The 21862-nt window shown below is 33.1% G+C and overlaps 1 protein-coding gene across 2 annotated transcripts in view; it reads left to right on the top strand.

Annotated features, from left to right (window-relative positions):
• Positions 1–21425, top strand: part of LOC134533812 (uncharacterized) — a 42062-nt gene extending 20637 nt beyond the window's left edge. The window contains exons 6-13 of one of the 2 annotated variants that reach the window (XM_063371494.1): positions 2172–2381; positions 4090–4306; positions 5828–5982; positions 9361–9600; positions 10790–10896; positions 12117–12258; positions 12935–13048; positions 16908–21425. In XM_063371494.1, coding sequence (XP_063227564.1) covers positions 2172–2381; positions 4090–4306; positions 5828–5982; positions 9361–9600; positions 10790–10896; positions 12117–12258; positions 12935–13048; positions 16908–16927 — 1205 coding nt within the window. In that variant the 3' untranslated portion in view covers positions 16928–21425. Of the gene's footprint in view, positions 1–2171; positions 2382–4089; positions 4307–5827; positions 5983–9360; positions 9601–10789; positions 10897–12116; positions 12259–12934; positions 13116–16907 lie in introns of both variants that reach the window. The other variant, XM_063371493.1, reaches the window with a different exon arrangement.
• The last annotated feature ends 437 nt before the right edge of the window (positions 21426–21862 follow it).

Genomic DNA, 21862 nt, shown 5'->3' with positions numbered 1-21862 from the left:
GTTGGATTTGCAGCAAAACGTTTTCTTGCAGAAGTATCAACCTCTGTAACGGAAAGAGAAAAGCTTGAGTTTATGCATGAATGTCGGGGTATGTTGACAGCCATGACTGCCAAACTTCAAGAAAGATGTCCTTTGAAGTACAAAGCAGTTAGAGGATTATCTTCTCTAGATCCCTCGATTATTCAACACTCACCTTCGCTTGGTCAGAAAAGGTTTTCTTTTCTTTTAGATGAGCTACTTGCTTCAAACAAAATAGATGATGAAGTTGCAGAAAAGGCTAAAAAAGAATACTGTAACTTGTGTGATATGAAGAAATCTGTACTTAGTGAAATGCTTCAAGAACACTGCAAAAATAACGAGGAGGCAAGACTCGATAGTACCTATGGAAACTTCATGAGAGGAAGTGAAGTGTACAAAAACCTGTGGGAAGTAATTAAGATATGTCTTGTGCTCTCCCATGGTAATGCAACTGTGGAAGGGGGTTTTTCAATTAATAAGTCACTATTGGTTGAAAACATGCTAGAAAAGACAGTGATAGTGCAACAGGCAGGAGGGATTGAGAATGTGAAAATAGATAAAAGGATGTTAGATTATGTGAAAAGTGCTCGAAAACGATATCAAGATTATTTGGAACTTAGAAAACAGAAAACAAGTGAGGAAACAACAAGAAAGGGAGAAAAGAGATTGTTAGAAAAACAAGTGAAAGAGTTAGTAGAAGAAAGAAAAAAAATTATGAGGGAAATAGAATAAAAAAAAGGAAGCAATGGAAAGGGAATTAAAAGAACTTGAAAAAAAAAAGAGCTTTGCTGTAACTAGTATTTCAAATTTTTTGAATTTATTTGTTACATGTTAACATTTCGTTTTGTAATTGAATTACATATTTATTGAATCACAGTGTTTTGAATTTTTTAATATTCATGTCAAAAATGGAAGTTTTAGTAAAGTTTGTGCTTTGTGTGTGCTTTCTGATATTTATATTTAAGGTGTGGTACGGTTAACTTAAGGAAAGGAGGAGGCCAATATAATTAGGGCACAGTTAAAACATCAATATTTTTTGTAAAACTGAATTTTTTTTTCGTAATTGGTCAGGGAAAGTCAGGGAAAAGTCAGGGAAATAAATTTGACTCAGGCTGTAGGAACCCTGTATCTACTCCAAAAACATATCACAGCAGTTCAGGATAGCATTGTTCTTATATCTTTCGTTTATAGCCAAATGTTTTCTACCTGATCCACACAAGTTCCTTAGCCACGTTTTGAACGAAAATATCCACCAGCCGGCTAGCATAGCCAAACTCGCGTGACGCGAATTCACTTAGCGCAAGTATTTATCGGAACCCATTGTTCGGGGTATGTGAGTCAGAGGTGTATAATGAATTTAAAAAGTTGTCTTTTTTACACTATACGCGATAGACTATTTTAGTTTTCAATGTCAATCAAGACTAAGGAAAAATGCTTTGTATCTTAGCAGTTCAAGAAAGAGAAGGTGAAGTTACCTTTAATTAATTATTCTATGATGACCACCTTTTAGGAAAAAATGTTCGACTGTCTGCTTAGTGTACTGACATTTTGCATGGACTAAATGTGATTTTCTGTTTTTTCCTAAATTCTTGCAACAAAATACTGATGTTTCATAAAATAATTGTAATGAGATACAATTTTGCATGCCTAATAGCTTGGCTGCAATCTTCTACAGTAGCACAGATAATAGAGAAAATACTATCATCACATACACTAAGTAGCACTACGTCATCCTAGTAAAGTCTTTCTACTATTCCTCTGCCATCACATTAATTTTTTTTTCCTGTTTGCACCTCTATTCCATAATCTAATTTCTACTTGTTCCTACTCCTCCTTGACTTAACTTTCTCCAATCTTCTGCTGAGTTCATATTTAATTGTGTTCTTGAAAACTGTTATATTTACAAAGCCTTTCACATACCCAAATATGATGCATTGCTTCTTCCATTCTCTTTGTTAGTATAAGTACTAATACTCTTTGAAACAACTTAACTGCTGCTTTAACATTCAGGCAGCCATGCGTTTTGCATATTGATGATCAAATTTAACTTATGTTTTTGTGGTGTATGCATTTATTTTTTAATGATGGTGAAAGTTTTTTTTGTTTTAATTTTTAAATCTGTATGCAAATTTATGGTTGTAATTTGTTTGAAGTGGTGGAATACAGCTGTTTGGGAGATTGGTTTGTCGACAAGAACCACTTCTTCGCTGTGGCGAACACCAAGGAGTCGCGGAAAGACGAGAAGTACAGGTGCTTCCTGAAGAACAGAGACGACGACTTGTACATAGGAGTCTCCATCACAGCCGAATGCAACACCTTGAAGACCGTGGAGAAGAGTCCGGAGAGGTTGCACGTGACACCAGGTAACGACCGGTATTTCACTTCCGTATCTTGAACTTTGCATTCACGTTATAGTGCATTACTGTTCCAGTCAGTGACGAAGCAAAAAGTTTTTGGTTGTTAATTGTGATTGCAATTTTTTTTCTACTCCAAAAAGTCACAACGTTTTGTTAAATTATTAAACAGCTTGGCATGCACGAGGTTAACCAACCTCGAAATCTTCATGTCATACTCACCATTGGCAGAATACACTACGCAGGCATCGGACAATATATTTACGTAATATTATTTGTGGTATAATTTTAATTAGGCTTAAGAAAATAGGCACTGAAGGAAGTGTATAACTATTACGGAAAGGGTAATTATAGTTTTTTGATTCTTCGCATTAATAAAGTTACACAAGTGTCATTGCTATTGAGTGTGCATGGAAATTGAAAACACGTGAACATAAAAGGGCATTACTCCGAATCTAGTACCGTGCTTGTTAAAACAGTGCAAAATTCTTATCTGTAAAGACCGAAAAAATGGCATAGCCAACATTTTGTCAAATTTCAACATTTATTTGGAAACTTAACATTTTCCATGAAATACTGTTTTTTTTTGTTGTTGGTTGGCACCATTTCTGATAGCATCATGTGGTACATTGTAGATATTTAACACAAGAACTAAGATATGATAGTATTTTGATAAACTCTTCTTTTGCTTCTTCTTCTTTAAAATCAGCACTAATCAAGTACAATCCAGGGTTGGCATAAATTTGATACGTGTGCTATGAGTAGTAACTCATCCTTAATTTTTTATGTCTTTGGTTATTTTGTGAAAAAACAGGATGGGTTTAATTACATGTGAAATTAATACGTATTATATATCTAGACCTAGGTTTATGCTTAAAGTTTTTGGCGTATGACCTGACACTTAATTGCAGTCATTTCTCAAGTAGAGAAAAATTTTGCTTCCTGGTAAACTTCCAAAACTAGTGAATATTAATACTTGACTAACCTATCTGTTTATGTGCTTACACTTTTGTTTTAGTAATTGTATAGTTATGTGCCCAAGATATAACTGTTTATGGTATTAAAAGTCATCTTACCTTGTGTTTCACGTATATGTTTTGCCCGGTCTCCCTTTGTTAACATTTAATTAAGTTTATTTTATTCATATAATCTAAAACCATTCACATTTTGTATGTACTATCTTGTTAATGCCAGGTGATAGTACTTACCATTTGTGTGCATGATTCAACAGCAACTATGTTAGTTTGATGGTTCAATTTATTGATGGCTGTAGAGATATAGACTTAATTACTTAAAGAGATTTTTGGAAATAGTTTCTGTCACGTAACAAATATTTTTTTTAAATGCCACATACTGATGCATAGGCTATAAGAAAAACAATTTAAGAAATGAAGGCATAAATTAGCATTTGGTACCAACTTTTAGAAAATTACACTGAATTTTCACATTAATTTTATATTTTTACACTGATTTTTCATACTACTTTTGTGTTTTTACACAGGATTGGTGCACAGCTTTTGCCATGTTGGAACATCACTTTTGGTCAGTTTTATTTATGGTTTTTTGGAGTCACTACTTATCAGGCATGGCCATGGTCCCGAACATGTTGAATTGAAGATGTTCACTGCACTAAAAAGTTAGGTTTTGGCGTGATTGCAAAGCATACCAAAATGAGGCCTTTACCTCGAGATTGAATTACACTCACTTCTTGTTTCAGTGAAAGCTGAGGTAGTGGAGCCGAGATGCCATCTGCCTCAGAACTTCACAGGGACGTGGATCAACACGGCCAACATCGATGCAGATGTGCAGATCAACGAGACGCACATAATCGAAACGTGGTACCCTGACGAGGGACGGTACCGGCGGACAATCTACGTGTGTCAGGAGAAGAGGGACTCACGCTACATGATGGCCAGACTTACCGTGGACGGATGGTTGGTCACTTTCCTTTTTTGATGCATGCACAACTATTTTTTTCCGTTCCGGGCAAAAAAAGAAACATACGTCAAAAAAAAATTAAAAACTGGAAAGGGAATTCATAATATTTACGGATATGTTTTTAGTAAGCTAAGTACTGTAATGGTGTTTTAAATATCACATTCTTGGACATTTGAATTATAATGAAAAAATTAAGTACACTGTCATGCATCAGTTTTGTTTTATTATGTTGTCTTTGGTTGCCATTTTTTTTCCAGAGATATTAGGAAAAGGAAATTGTTCTTAACTAAGAAAAGAATTGTGGCATTTAAGCATAAATAAAATATATTGTCTATGTTCATATAGTTTGAAGATGTTTTATTTTAATTAATTATTTGGTCAATAATGAAACATTACACAGATGTCTATGTAAAATATGTAATATTTGTATGAAAATAGGGATGGGTCAATTCTACATTTCTTTGATTTTGATTACAGAATTTCCCTCGATTCCAGGTTGTGTGTTTCTAATTACCAGTCTTACTTTTTTTCTGAATGAAATTATGGAAAGTCAAACAGAAGGTTAACCTGAAGAATGACACTTAAGAGGTCTAAATATAAGTACATTTTCTGAAAATTTACATTTGAAAAGCTTGCAAGTATTGCGAAAGTGCATATTTAAAACTGATCAAAATCCATGATTGTGTGTTCTTGTGGAATTCCTCTCTTTGGCCTTTGATCTTTAACAGTCCTGATTGTAGTGTTATAATTGATTGCGTCCGTGAACGTTTACATTGAAATGAAAATGGTAACTGATCATGAGAGATTTTCTGTTTATCGTGATTCAAATTCACACTAGGTTTAATAACACAAGCTATCGTGGTTTTAGTATATTAGTGCTAGGCGAGTTGCATGAACATTGTCAGCTTACAGGCTGGATAATATGCAATTGTGGTAATAATCAATTTATGTGATTCCTTTTTACATCCAAATATTGACAGTTTTTACAACCTACCATTCTAAATATGATAGGATTCCTTACATGGTTCCATTCCTCCTTACAGCGTGAGAATCGACGGTTCCGATTCCAGGTACAATCGGTGGAATCGAAGCACCGAAGAATTGATATGTCCATCCCTAAAAGTAGACCTTATGTATGCCTCTTACATGGTGTGTTTTCTTACTTATTTGTCAGAGTAAATATCTGTAACCCTAACATTTGAGCATTATCTGTCAGTCACTTTTTTTTAAATACAGTTAAATACTTTATCATTTAGCTGGAGAAAATTTACATATGCTACCATGTTTTCTCTTTTTTTACATTAATAATCACAGTATGCCTAAATAACAAAAGCTCTATAGTACCTATTAATGCTAATTTATGAACAACCATGCATTATTAAATTATTATAAACATAGCAACCCTTATAGCTTGCATGCTAGAGGTCTTGCTTTACTTTTTTTATATTTGGTTGGTTAAACTGTAATGTGCTTGTGTGTAATGATAATTGTCTAAGTGATGTTAATTTTCTGTTTAGTCAAAAGGATTACGTTTGCTTCGACTTCGTGCCTAGACATCATAACATAATACGATTCAGAAGAGGCATTGCAGTTATTAAAGATAACTTTCATACTGTGTGTTCATGGGTGCAGTTCAAAAATAAAGAAGACTGGAAATACGACCTCTTTTTGGGTAAGTTTGTTGGTTTTTCTTAATGGTCTTTAAAATAGGTACAGTATTTTCAATGTGTTTAAACAACAGATGAGCCAGATTTAATAATAACACCGAGTCTAGTCTACACTTGATCATTTTTTAGTAGAGTCAAGTCCTTAACAGTCAAGCTGGAGAAGTTGCAGAAATTTTTAAGAAATATTTATTTTCCTGTTGTCAGAAGTTTTGAAGACCTGTAAAATCAAGGGGAATTTTGGTTTAGTAAATTAAAATTAAGAAAATATCTAGTATATTTATTGCATAGTTTTTCTTATTTTTTAAATGATTTTGAACCTACAGCTTCCTTAGACATAATCGTCCTCCTGACTCAATTTTTTTTTGTTGCAATCTGAATTGAAAAATACCCTTTGCAGGATAGTGAAGCAACATTAGAAGTAGGCCAGTGCAAATCAGATTTTTAGTTCAAAATGAATACAAGTATCCAATTATTCATGAATTTGAATATAATAAGATAGAAAATTACAATCCCACTAAAAATTTTCTTCATATGTAGTAGCAACATCTAGAAAATTAGAAAATAATACTAAAATAAAGGTTTGTTTAGTTAAGTCAGCTACAATAAGCATATGGAAAAATGTTTGTTGAAATATTTAAATTATGAAATACTATTTTTATTTGATTAACCTAACCAACCTTTTATTTCAGTTCAGTTCACCTTATTTTCCAAAACCTGCTACAGTGCTACTCTACATATTGATCTAGAAAATCTTTTTGAACTGTAAAATACCTGGAAATCCATTTCAATCTATTTTCCGAAAAACGTGGGATCTTTTTTTTATGCTGTATTCCCAAATTAGTGATTCAATGAGCTGAGATTTATGTCTTTAGACCCTAGTTATTCACGAGTTTTCTTTGTTACTTGCAGCCAGGTAAGTTGTATTTTAGTTCAGCAATATTATAACACAATTTTGTTCATTTCATCTGGAAACTTAAACTATTATTTACGTTTTTTAATATATATTTTTGAGTCTAGACGTCAGTTTCATCATAGATATAGACAGCATGTAATTTTCTACGGTATCACACGGTGTTAGTTTGATTGTGACTCGATTTTTATGCCTTTCAGACTATAACAATTACTGCTTTTAATGCCCATGTCAATGGAGTGTCCGTGGTTTGTGGTATTCAGTCCATGATTGTTGACATTTTTTTTTTCCCACTTATGGTGCGTGTGACGAAAAGAATACAAATAGTAATTTGTTTTAAATGACAAATATGCTGTGTTTTGAATTGTTTACGCAATTTTTTCCATTACTTTTTAGCGAAGCAGTAGCGGAAAAAAAAACTTTGAATACTTGTTCCATGTTTAAAACATTGCTTATTGTTCATGTTTTTGATTAAGTCCCATTAAACATCAAAAAAGGTAATTTGTATGGCACAAATAACTTCATCTCAGCAATGAATGTTGATATATTACTCACGAGTTATGTTACGTTAAGTATTCGTAAGTAAACAAATATTTATTTTTAAGTGTTAGTATTCGAGGTCAAATCGAATACGAATAGTTCATTATTCATATTTGTATTAAAAAATTTGAATATTTGCATAGGTTTAATTATAAGTAGTAAAAAGAATCCCCTATTTTAAACAAATTCCTTTATTTTCACGCGATTGAATGGATATACTAACAAAAAATGCAGGTGTTTTTTTTTTTTTAATTTTTACATTTCTGAAACAAAAATTGCAAACATTTTCTGGTTAACGATTGTTCCAACTTCAAAAAACAGCAATTTTCAACCATCATACTCATTTTTTAAAATTCCTTTTGCTATAAACAAAAAGCAAAGCTATCCTTCATTTTGACTAGATAGTTAAGCAAAAGACGAAATATTTGATCACATTCAGGTTTGTGCTTAACATTTCCAATTGCTGCTGTAGTAAAAAAGAAGTTAATTTTAACAATTTATTTATTTTTTTTTTTTCTGTGGAAAACTATTAGAATGTAAATACAAGATTAAGCCTATGAAGTGCTTACAAAATATGCTGATCGTATGTCAACTATGTATAGAGTATAGATTTTAAGAAAAATTTGAGTTTTGTCCTGTAGAGTACAATGAACTCTACTTGAGAGTTGAGGTGAACTGCAGCTTACAGCGGCTCAAGATTTTGAATCTAGGCCCATCTTTTGTTGAGACTGATGGGTATATTTTACAAAATTTGTTAACTTAAATTGTTGCATAATTATGTCTAGGGGCTGGAAAATTTATCATCTATTTTCTCTAAAATTAGCATCTATTACTGTGAAATTAGCATTTTTAATGAATTTTATTTTAAACTTATAATTTGCATACCTCAATTTTGTACGAAAACATTTATTCAATGCCTTTCTAAATATAATCACAAAAAATTATTTAATGCTTATTTTACTTCAAAAATTGGTAGTGCATAATGGTAGCAAACATTTGAGTCACAGGTTTGATTTATAGAATAATACAAAAATCAACTGGGTTAATTGGGTTGGACTTAATTTTCAAGTAATTTCCGATACTTGTATCTTGACTTTATCACCGAGACATGGTTTTTACGCGAGTTAATTGATGCCATTTCTGAAAATGTCACGCAGAAGGTTATAGATCTTTAACACAGGAAACAAATTTCAATAACAAAGTACATATTTTGATATGTCTCATACATACTATTTTTTACTACAGAGCCCATTGATTTTATTTACGAACACTACAAATGTAATAAGTTGCTCTTTGTGCTGTATTTGTACGCCTTGTATCTTCATATATTTGGTTATTTATTGAGGGGGGAAAAAAAGAAAAGATGGATTTTTTTTACAGGAGAAGCTGCACCACATTTTATGTAACACAAAAATTTTATTTTTCAAATGGAGAAAAACTATTTCCCCAAAATAAACATCCAAACAAAATTGAAAAATAATACGATATTAACCTATCTTCTCATTTTACACTAACATTTTAGAAATCTTCTAGTCTAGCTAAGTAACTGCTCTTTAACTGTTTATCTAGTTTATTTTTTATAGAGTTCTTTGAAATTTATGAATATACTAGATTTTTTAAAAATTAAAACAAATACACCATAATTTTGTTTGGCAAAAACTTGATTGGCCTAAAATATAATCATAAAAATCTTGCCTCTAATAGTTATAGAACACATTTACTGAAACATTTTACTATTAGAAAGATGGATATTATATGTCATATTGGTAAACTTCCTCCCTAGATATTTATTTTTGTATGTACGTGTTTGTGTGTACACAAGCAATGTGCTACTGTCTGTGGATGTAGTGCAAAATATACGTCTTAAAAAAGAACTTGTGCCCCTTCAAACAAGGATCCTGTCTGTGCAACTGATTGGTGTTAATGCTTGCAGCACAGAACCCAGTCCCGGTGCGCTGTCCCGTGGCAGGGAAGTTCAACTTCACCCAGCGAGGAGAGATCCTGTTTGAGACCCGCATCCTAGGCGGAGTCACCCTGTCCCCCCGCCCCACCACCTACTGCCAGCAGAACATTTCCGACTTCTCTGTTTGCGACACGGACCAGAAGGAAGTCACCATCGACGAGACCTACTGCCTCAGCGTGGACTACAAGGGACGGCCGGTCGACATTTACAGTACGTTTCTCATTTATCTGTTCTCAGGAAATCTGATGCCTGGGTGTGTGTGTGGAATATATCAAGGGCCTGATAACTTTTACAACTCTGTGTATGCATTTCCATTACTTTTTAAACTTTGCTGATTTAGAGTTTGGTCTCTGCAGCATAAAAGACGTTCAGAAAGCAAATGTATAAACAGTACTTAGTAAAGAGTGCTGGGCTGGAAGCGGGTGGCATGTTTTGACATTTGGGAAGGGGGAAGGGGAGGGGGCCAACTTTACAGCAGAAACAAATTTAGGAGAGAAGGGGGAAGGATCTTGTAACAGCTACATTAGCGCTCTCTCACCTCCCCACCTCCTTTCGAGGAAATTCCGAAGTGTTATGCAGCGTCATCTGTCATCTGAGACAACATTTTAAAGGCAGTAAAAAAAACAGCGGTTAAAACAGGCATAAGTAATGCAGTTTAGACCAGAGCATGTATTTTTTCAACTAAGCTCATCCAGCCCTCGGCCTGTCATATGATGGTACAGTGATGGTTATGTACTAAACATAGTGTTATGGTGAATTGTTACTTAGGTTTATCTGTACCAATCACAATAAAACCCAGTTTTTCTGTAGACAGTAATGTATGATGAGAAATGGTTACATATACTGCTGGTATCTTGTCAGCAGTTGCAAGTTACCAGACCTGTGCAGTGCAGTCCAACAAAATATTCAGTTTGAGAGCTTTTAATGAAAGCATCAAAATGTTAACCCATTAGTTGCAAGAAATTTGCTGACAATATTAGTTTTTTTTAAATGCACTTACTTGACAGAATATTTTTTATAAAAACCATAAAATATGTCAGTTATTGGTATTGAATCTGTAAAATATTAATTATGGAAACCTGTATCAGAATCTGTTTTTTTCCGTATCGGGCCATCACTAGAATATATGTATCATAATTGTCTTGTCTAAAAAAATTGAACTTTTGTGATGCATGAGAGCTCGGAAGGAAATGCTGTAGGTAAGAGTATGTTGTTAAAATTTAGGTATGTAGTTGTGTATTCCAACTGTTCCAAAATTAGCTTCTTTGCTGAAATGTGACCTTTTCCAAATGCGTGAGTTGAATGTTCTTTAATGCAATGGATTTAAAATTAAATTTCAGAATTCTTTAAATTGAATTGTATATTTTGTCATGTCACATTACACAAAACTCTTTTGCAGGTGAACCTGATTACAGGATGAAGTGCATTGGGTTTTGGAAGGAAAATCTTAAGTCATATCTAATTACTTATGATGAATTAGACCCCTTCAGCAAGTACAGATGCTGGGTGAGTTTATTTTGCTGCAACAATTTCAATTTTGAAATTTATGCGTGTTGTTAATAAAAACTTAAATTCTATTCTTTGACCTAAGGTGGAGGTGATGCTAAATATAAATATCATTACTAACTAAATAGGAAACTTGGAGGTGGGATCCTCATTTGCTGAACATGACTGATGACTGATGAGTTTATAGCAGCAACAAACAGCATTGGTGTGTGAACCAAGTAAGGTTGTGCTGATCTGATTTTTATTGGTCGGATTGGTTCCGATTCGGTTTTACATAATGAACCTCGGTTATGGTTTTGGTTCTTACAGAGGAAAAAAATCTCATTGCTACACTTACACTATTATTTATATTAACTGGGTCATTATTTGGTTATTAAAAAAATTTAGGGAAAAGAGGTGTATGCACTTTGTATTTTTTTACGTATTTAAAAACCGTTGTCTTAGGAAGTGAACTGTGTTTGTCTGTTGTCGTCGTTGTCCATTTTGTCACATTGCTGGGTTTGTCTGTGTGTGTCTATGTTGTCATTGTGTTTTCCAAGGTCGTTGTTTTTTTTTTACTGAAATCGTTGCTATAGTCTTGTCACTGTTTACTATTGTTGTTGCTATTGTCTTACTGTTATTGTTGCTACTGTTTTGTCATTGTTGCCCACTGTGTCCGTCTGTGCAGTAATAATGTTTTTACTAATTCCTTCCAGGGAATTAATTTTTTTGTCATTGCCCGATTTTTTTTTTCTGTGTTTGTTTATTTATCTTTCTTGTTGTTATTGAGACATACAGTGTAATCAGCAATGGCGTATGTCCAAAACTACATTTTAAATGACAATGGCTTTACAAAAATAAAATATGAACATTTTCTAAAATGGTCTAAAATACCAATAACTACAACATTATGTTAATTCTATAGTCACCATGCCCTTGAATCTTGAATATGTCCAAACCGTACACCACGCAGTATTTATTTAATGTCAGAAAATTATGATAGTATTGCAAAAAAATATTATTTAAATCTAATAAGGGAGAAAAGGTTAAGTATGTATAGAGTCAAGATTTTTTGGTGTTATAAAAAGAAAATTTTGTTTTTAAAAATAGAGGATTTCATGTTTATTGTAATTTTAAAATTAAAGTACTTGTAAAATTAGTACATATTGAGCACAATTGTGATTATCAACTGTGTGGAGGCTGATGCACTTGAATAGAGTGTGTTTATTGCCATTGAACAGGTATACCAGAGAGCAGGCTTGAATAGAGTACTGATGTCTCAAGCCCTTGGTCCTTTCTGCGACTTGAAGCAAAATGTGACGAGCTGGAACCACACGGAAGGGGCGGCTGTGGCAGTCGACATGACAGAATATGAAAGAGAACGTAAGTGTTTGCCCGCTTGACTGTGTTTGGTTGCAAAGTTTCGATTATTTTATTTGAAAAAAAATTTTTTTCTGGTATTATAAGATTAAGTCAAAAAGTGTTTGGTTTTGGAAGGAGGTTCATATAACTAGTGCTGAATTATGCTGCAGTACTTTTTGAATAAGGTAACACATGTTTAAAGGAAGGTCCCCATGTTTACAAGAGTCTGAAACACAGCTCTCTTATAATGTGCATTGTAAGTTTCAAGTTTGTTTATTGTGCGGGCCAAACACCTTGTGAGCTATCAGCGCATGGGTTTGGAGCGTGAGAGGTAAACAGGACAGGAAGGGAAGTAAGGGGAAGGAACTGCATATCAGCGGGACCCCGCCAAGGGGGTTGGGAAATCTCATAAGTGCTGCATTTTTCTTTTAGTGCTTTATCCGTTCATCAAAATATGTTGACCATGTGGTGCTTAGCAAACGATATGTAGATACGTGCATTAGAAACATCAATGTTTCTAGAACAGTGGATCAGTTGATGTATAACCAGGCCGTCCTGATCCTGCACTATTTAGTTTCTTAGAACCTCGTTCCGATCAACGTGTTTCCATCAAACTGTGAAGCCCAGCTCGCAAAACGTTTGGCCCGCACCGTGAATGTGTATGTATTAATGGTTTGTTTTATGATTGTTTCTGCAGGGGACCAGTGCCCTATGTACTTCGACGATGGCACCAACCCGTGGCTCCAGTCTGAAAACTACATCAAAGTGTTCACGTTTGGGTCGGGAGGAGCGGTCTCTGCCAGCAGCACGGGTATGCTGTGCACCATTCTCCTGGTTCATGTGTGGTTCAGGGCGCCGGCATGATCAGACGTGTGCAGGTGGGTGGAGGCGCCACTCAGCCCGCCAAGGTGTTGTTCTGAGGCTTGAGCCTTCGGGCGGGTTGTGATTTCATCTCGACAGAGTGCAAAGTTTGTGCTATTGCTCAACCTCAGGTTCCATCATTTGCAATACTGTTTATTAAACACTGCTTGGATATTCTAATATACAGAACAAAAATATTTGTGAACCAATATTTTACTGTCATCACTAAATGTAGAGTCAGGAATGGTAGTAAGGTGGCATTGTTTTCCCCATAATCTGTTGTATTTTCACTGGGAAAGGTTTAGCTGTTAAAGCGTTCTGTGGTACCAGGTTTATATGTACCCTCTTTTATCGCATAATCGTCGCACCCATATTTTAGGGCGTCAAAATTTGGATTTAAAAAAAACTAGATTCCGAGCGCTTTGTGTGGGTATTTTTCCCATATAAAACAATGTACGTATTTGAAAGTAGAAATATAATATTTATTCGGACATTACCACTTATTTAATTAACGGAAATACGAAGTTGTCTGACATGTAAATTTTCTTTTTAGACGTTTTTAAACGTTACAACCTTTATCTTAGTGATGGCCCGATATTCGATATCCGATATCGGAGATCGGTAATATCGGCACATTTTTCAATATCGGACATCGGTAAATACTTGCGATATTTTGATAACCGATGTTTGCTCTCGCCAATAATACTTCTCACATAACCTTAACTGTAATTCCAAGCTTATTTTCCGCGGGCGTAATTTATCTTTCTTCACGTCACCATATTACCTAGTAATTCCAAGCATATTTTCCACAGAAACAATTTCAAGATTTCAAGCCTATTTCTTCTTTCTGATACTGCAATGCATCCCGACGCGACAGTACAATTCTTCCATGTGTACACAAATCCCAGTCATTAGTGCATATTTATTCGTTTCAGATATTCGCAAAATGTTTTCGCTTATGAATTTTCGAAGTTCACTATGTGTACATAAATTGAAATCATAAACGAAAATAATTACGATATTTAATTTAATAAGTGGTGTAGCCGTAAGTAAACATGAAGAAGAATAAAGTTGCTGCTTGATATAACCATAGAGTAAGTAAAGGGATATAGCATACATTTTCTTTCCGTGTCGTTTCATGGTCGCCAACTGCTGTTCTATACAAAAACATTACGTAAGTTTTTACAAAAGCTAAAATATGAAACGTGTTTACGTAGAGCAAGTTGCAGCAAAGGTATTATGTTGGCTATATTGAGTGCATTGAAAACAACATAAATAAAGATGTGTGGTTTTATATACTCTGCAGTACGTTTCAAAGTTGTATTGAAATTACTTTTCACGTATTTTTAATGTGTTTTCGCACCAATAAATGGAGTGATACACTTGAACAATGGTCACAAAATTTACTACTTGAAGACCTTCCTTTCTAGCATGACGTTTACCGTGATGAAATTTTACAAAGGGTACAAAAGTTTGATGTTTTTCGGCGGTAGCCTACAACTCACGTAGTTTAGGTTCCCTACCACGTTCGTGCAACTTCGGCTTTCTCTCAAAAATTGAAATTAAAAAAAATCGAAGTGTTAGGTTATGTTAGGTCAGTCACAACATGCTTGAACTTCTGATTTAGCGGCTGAAGTGGCGTTAATAAACTTCGGAAATCTTCGGAAATTCTTGCAGGGAACCGAAACTACGTGAGTTGTGGGCTTCCCGTTTTTCGGACGGTATTTTTCGTAGATTACAGTTGAGACACTGGACTCAGTACATGCAGTGGCTTGTAATTCATACATTATTAGCAAATACACTAGAGACTAATACCGGACAGCTACAATATTTCTCAACATTTCTCCACAAAAATCTGAAATTTGTTTCCTTGTAGTTACAATATGTTTTTTGCATACTGTAGGTAATACCTACACCAGAATATTGCTTTATCTGGCCTTGAAAAACAATTTAAATTTATAAGACCTTGAATTTAGAGAGCTTATTTGTAGGCCATTATGATAAATTCATTATTAGCTTTCATTTAATGTGAATTTACTATATTTTACAATTAATAAAAATAATATACATTCACATATGTGTTTTATTAATATTTAACATTTTTCATTATTGTCTCTAACAATACTCCAGAACCACAATTTTATAGAATTAGTGTTAGAAATGAGATAGGCCTATTATCAGAATATCGGGTATCGGTTATCGGATCGGTAAATTTGGAAATATCGGTATTGGTATCGGGTTTTTGGATATCGGGCCATCACTACTTTATCTGTCCGTCTGCGTCGCCGCGGTGTACCTCTTACGAAAATGTAGCCAGCGCTCGTTGCAATCATTAATGTTTGATTATATTGCTTTCCGTATAGAGCGTGCACACGTAGTCAAATATCTATATCTCACCGATTCATGCAACGCACGCTCTTTGTCAACTGCCGAGTTAACTACATTTGATAGCCCGCACTGTTTCGTGGTGTGTACAACAATAGTTACGCGTTAGTTCACATCACAGATTCAAGTGGCTTGCGTTCAGGTCACAGATTTTGTTTTTCTATTTAAAGTTGAAGAAAGGTTTTTGTTGCATGAATTATTAATATAAATTGTTTCACATGCTCTTGTATACTCCACCTTTTTTTTTAAATAAACGTACTTTCCGTGAACGGGTTTTGTGTTTATAAATAACTTACCTAACAAAAATTTTTTTTTCCGCATAATTGTCGCACCCCTACTTTTCAAACTTGGTTTAAGTATAAAATTTGCGACGATTATGCGAGAAAACACGGTATTTACGGTTCTTGGGGCTAGTCAATTTGCTGAGAACAGGCAAAATCAAGAACCAAGTCTTACACATTTATAATTGTAACTATGATTATGTAGTTTTGGAGATATTCCATTAGAATAATTGTAAAACATTAAACATTAATTTTTGTAAGGTAAAATTAGAGTTCATTTTAATATTGTTGCTCATTTCTGTCTAAATAAATGTGGTACCCTATATTATTTTTGTGTTACACATACTACATAAAGTGAATTTACCAGCCATGACCATGACTAGTGAATACAGTAGGCCTACTTATATTGTGCATTCTTTTGTTTGGCATGTTCTGTAATTCAGCACCAATTTGAATTTATACATCAGTATTCCTGCCAGATGGTTCACTATTTGTGCTAGTGTCACCTGCAAGGCGCACTACCGTCAATAGTAACCTTTGTTATAATTTTTACGTTGTTGGATTCTAATATTGTAAAAATCATTTATTGTTTGTCCTTATGAAGGTTTATTCTAATTTTTAACTACATAACTAAAAAATTACTTGCAGGTAGGTGGATTAGGACAGGTGACATTCAGATTATAAACATGGTGCCTTTATATGCATGGCCACTAAAAAGTATTGGGTGATTAAAAGTCTTATAAGTAATCAATATGTAATATTCTTTCAGTTCTCGTAAATTATTTTACAAGTCCAGATTACTCAGCTAATATATATTTTGTTTTATGTTAACGTTTATTGGTTATTCTTGTAATCCGGTACGGGCGAGTTCTCGAACGTGCTGGGCTATAGAAAGAGCTGTATTTGTTGTTTTCATTCCACGGAAACCTTCGCCCTTGAATGAATGAAATTTAACAATTGACAGGCCAACAGTGGCACCTGCAGATTGGTGTCTGATACAAGTAGGTGTGCCTTCGAAACTTATCAGGATGTTTTCCTTGGCCATTTTACTTTTTTTGACAAGGCTGATTTTTGAGTGACAAATATATGAATTAAGATTCCCATGCTTCATTAAACTTAGTGTTTTGTTTTATGTAATTTCAGGGTTTGGCTCTCTTCAATGACGTTAAGAGAAAGTGCCTTCATTGGAAGATACAGAGAGGTGATTTTTGTCACATTCCATTCGTGCATGCGGTAATAATTAGAATTATTGAATCGTATTGAATTGATTGAACTACAGTTTGCACTTTTGAATCATGTCTGCTTTTTTAACATACAAGTGGTTAGTGAAAGTGGTTTTAGCAATTGATGAAAACTTTATAGTTGTGATTATCTCAAGATCAATGAAATATTTTTATATTAACTTAATGAAATATTTTATGTAATTTTGTAGTGTATTTTACTGTTAGTGAGAAGTTAACGTGTTTGTACTAATGCCAGCACAAGTATGAATAGTTTTTAGTAAATTTTTGCAGTTTAATTTTAATGCTGGAATAAGTGGTGATCTGGGAACGAAGTTCAAAATATTGAAGCTAGTTTTTATGCAAAGTTTAGTGTGGCATCAGTATTTCTGTCTCCTAGTCAAACGATTATTATTTTTTACCTTCTTTCTTAATCTATATATATAAAATTGGATGTTGGTATGTATGATGTTGATAAACTCTGACACCGTTTGACCGATTGCCATGAAAGTTGGCACATTGAAGTGTTTTTCCATGGCATTGCAGCAAATCAACTTCTAAACCAATCACCGTGAAAATAGGTATTCATAGATAATTGAACACAGGGAATATTTTTGCGATAGCCATTTTGCTATACCTCGCCACTGCATGGTGCTGCAGTGCATCAACTTTTACACTTTTCAACCGATCTAAGTGAAAATTGGTATATTTAGGTATTTGAACTCTGAGAATATTTTTGCATTATCCATTTAGCGATAACTCTCCACTAGATGGCACTGCAGTGCATCAACTTCTATGTTGTTCATCCGATCGCCATGGGTAAATTCATTTTTATAACAGAAAATCACAGGTCATAGACTTACAAACAGTTAGTGTATGTTATTTCTTTATGCTCCCAACACAGTCATATAGTAAGTTTTGGCAACTTCTTATCCTCCGTGGGGAGACTCCTTCGCTTAGTGAATTTTGCGGCAGCTAACTATAAGTATACACAGGTAGAACAACATCTTTTGGGTTCTGCCAGTAATAGGAATTATTTTGCACACTTGACGTTCAAATTAAGAAGTCATTTACTGCCTACATTTTATTTCGAAAAAAAGTTCCCTTCAGCCTTTGTTCAGCCTGGGTAATGCCGGGTACTGCAGCTAGTATCATATAAAGCTATGTCCTTTCTGAGATAACCGAGGGTAGTGAATGATTTCTTTGTTTCTTTCATGCTAAGTCAGTCTTGCATAATTTATATTTATAATGAAATGATACATTTAATAACAGGTTTGTCTAAATAACGTATTTAATTCTTGAGGCCAATAGTTTTTACAAAAAATCCTTATTTCTTTTTGGTTTTATGGTATCTGTTTTGTAAAAAAAATTTTGTACAGATGGTTTTCTTATTTTTAGTAGTAGTAAATTTTTTTATTAGTAAAAGCAAGAGTACTAACTGGTAGTTTGTGAAATGCTGTCCTGCAAAAACTTTATTTACACACATTTTGTGGTTGTAATGTTTTGCCTGTAATTTTGTTAGATAGATCCTGATGCTTACACATAATTGTAACGAAGCCGTCCATAATTTTTGCCTTTTAGGCTTAACATGTGTTAAAGGTTGTATATATAACTCAGACTGTTTTTATAACTTTATAACAGGTGCTGTGCTGTGTTTTTATTTTGTTTTGTGATTTTGATTGTATGTGGAATTTTTTACAAAACTTTTATATGTATTATGACTCTTCTGCACTCAAACATTGTTAGCGTAGTGGAGGGGCAAAAATCAGTATCATTCCTGTATGCATTTTTATTTATTAGGTACAGTATTTGTTTATCAGAAACTTTTATAATTGAGTTTTATTGCTTAGTTAATATATTTTTATGTTTTGAATAGTTACATTCATGTGACTCCTTTACTATAAAGAAAAAAATTTAGCAAAATGGATTAATTTATTGAGGTTTTTAACCGTATTAAATAAAAATTGTGGTTTCACAGTGATTAAAGTAGGGGTTATACAAAATGTAGTATATTTTTTGTGTGTAAACTTATAGACAAATGTTGTGGCACTAACTTTTGGACCTTAATTATTGGTTGTCATGAAAATAGTGTGATTTTACTTATATATCATGTATAGTGCCTGTTCTGAAAAAAATAATGTAATCTATGCAAAGAAAGTTGAAAGAAGTGCTGAATTTACCTTATTGGTGATTTGCTGTTCAGTTTATTCACTTCATGAATAATGGTGACTTCATCAGTTAATTCACAGACCCATTTCCTCATTTATATAGCAAATATATTTATAGCGACCAATTTGAGAATCTGTTTTTTTTTGAGCTATTTATTCTATGTACTGTGATAGAAGAAAGTTTTATCATGTGTACTATGTATATTATCTACAGTTTCTTAATAAACCTATTACTGTAGTTTGAACTGGACGTAGTTATGCAGAAAGGAACCAACCCACATGAAACCTATTCTGAGTATTTTGAAGTAAAATTTAATTATAAGTTGTAATTCTCCTATAGATAATATAATTTGGGTATCATTTTAATGGTCTAGAATAAATACTGATATAATAATAGCAACAACGGTACGATCAACCTTGTACTAGTTTAATTTATTTTCAAATAAAATATAACAAAATTGTGGGTTGGTTCCTTTTTGCATTTAACTGCGTCCAACTGACAAATTAATGCAGCAAAAAAAATCATTTTTATTTTTTACTTTTTAGTTTTTTTATTTTTCCCTTGAATGATTCGTGAATATTGGTTAGAAAGTAATAAGTTTTAGTAAAAGAGTTAAAGAGTTATTGACAGAAAAAGTATTAAAACAGCATTCCAAATATTGAGTCTAAAGGTTAGGAGCATAGCTAACTATTTGTAGTTCCTCAAGGATACATTATTATGCTTTGCAAAATATTACAGCAAATAATTTTTTTCTCATAAAAAATGATACATATGTTAGGCTGGGTTTAGGTATATAAACTATGCCAGAAAATGCAAGAACATTAGAAAGGCAATAAATACATGATGCAGTGAAAAAAATTACACTTAATTTAAATTATTGAAACTTTCATATGTATGTACAATAAAAATGAATAATTATCAAAAGAAGCCTGTGGAAGAAATATGTTTTGTAGTTTTACAATTTCAAATTGTAGAGTGATGCCATCTTGTGACTTTTGTGCTTTTAAGAATGATTGAGATTTTCTTGCATTGGTTGCTTGTTTCATTGTTACAATGATTAAATAATTGTGTGGTTTATAAACACGGCCTTTATAAGTCCATTTAATGTTCCAACATTTTATGTCTATATTTTAATACATTTCTTATAAATAAGTTTGTGTGAAGTGTCTTAAATCAGTTTTCCAGATTGGTTAATATATTTTAGGATATATATTTTATTGAAAAGTTTCTAAATTGAAATATTATCTGAGCCTCTGAAAATTGTAAGACTGTACAAATATCAGTAATATAGAGTCACTTAAGGCTTGTTTTATGAAATCAAAGCACAAATAATTAAACATTTAAAAAATATTGTTTCAAGTTACTTTCTTATTTTATCTCTGTAGTTCATATTTTATTACATTTTGTTCCCAACATTTAAAACATTTAATATATTTATTGTAATTCATAATTCATGTTATTGTAAAGCTATTGTTTATCTGTGAGCCGTATTTTACTGATATCAATTATTTACCAATAATTGGCTATTCTAATGATTGCACATTAAAATTGGTACATCCCTGATTTATAGTAAGGTATGATTGTATTTACAAATACTAAACACAATCTATAAATTTTTACATAGTATTTGGGGTATGAAATAAAATTAAGTAGATGTATTTTTGTTAAAGTAACAACTTATTAAATTTGTTGAGTTTCTTTGTAAGTACATCAGTTTTACACTGGTAATTTTTACTTTAATTGTTTATTGAATTTAAGGATCTGTCTTTCATAAACAAAGAATTGAAATCATTGTGTATAATCAAAACCCTTATTAAAAAATATAAATATCTATGTATTCTAAAAGCCCATGGCAGCTGTAAGCGTTTAAGCAGTACAGAGTTGTGTATGCATGGTAAAACGAGGACTGTGAATTTTTAACACACACACTTGCACTGTTAGAGTGCTGTAGTCTTGACAGGTTCCATTTGCTTGAGTCTGTTTGTAACCATTCAATCTGAAACTCATCTGAACTTTTCTGTTTTTCTCTACTTTCCATAAGTATGTTTTAGAAATGTAAGAAATACCAAAAAGACTCTGAACTTTTGTAATCCATAAAATCATATTTGTATAACTTCAAAATTCCCTTTAATTGTGAAAGCATAATGGTTGTGTTGTTGATTTTCTTAATTTTTAAAATTTTAACTGTTTGTACATTCCAGTAAAACCTGTTTTTTTTTTTTAATGTGTATCTTGAAAACAACTTTTGTAATAAACATATAATTTGTTTACAGTCTTTTGAATTTCTTTATTTTATAATAATGTTTTTAAAAAATGTATCAAGAGAAGAAATGCAAGAAATCCCATAAAGTCATGTTATCTTAACCTATATATAGGTATATTAATAAAATTAATAAAAAATTGAATTAGTCAATTTTTCCCATCTGAGGCGTAGTAGTGGCCTACACACGAGGATGTATGATGAGCAGTGTTCTGCTTGTAGACTGCCACAGCCAAGCATGGATGCAGCAGCTGGTACTTAATAAAGTTATCAAGGTTCGAGTTAGGTTTTGCGATGTAGATGATAAGCATTAAGGATACAGGTGGAGACTCTCTGGCTTGATGCTGTGTGTGGGCCCCTTCTTGCACCTCTGCGTGATCTGGCCTGCTCTGAGCATCTGACTTGCAGTTAGATGTCCCACACGTCTTACCAGCTACCGGTAGTCACCA

This window comes from Bacillus rossius, chromosome 7 (assembly GCF_032445375.1).
Source record: "Bacillus rossius redtenbacheri isolate Brsri chromosome 7, Brsri_v3, whole genome shotgun sequence".
In the NCBI taxonomy this organism is placed as follows: Eukaryota; Metazoa; Arthropoda; class Insecta; order Phasmatodea; family Bacillidae; genus Bacillus; species Bacillus rossius.
Note: the sequence above shows the minus strand (reverse complement) of the source record. Positions and strands in the feature narration are given on the sequence as shown.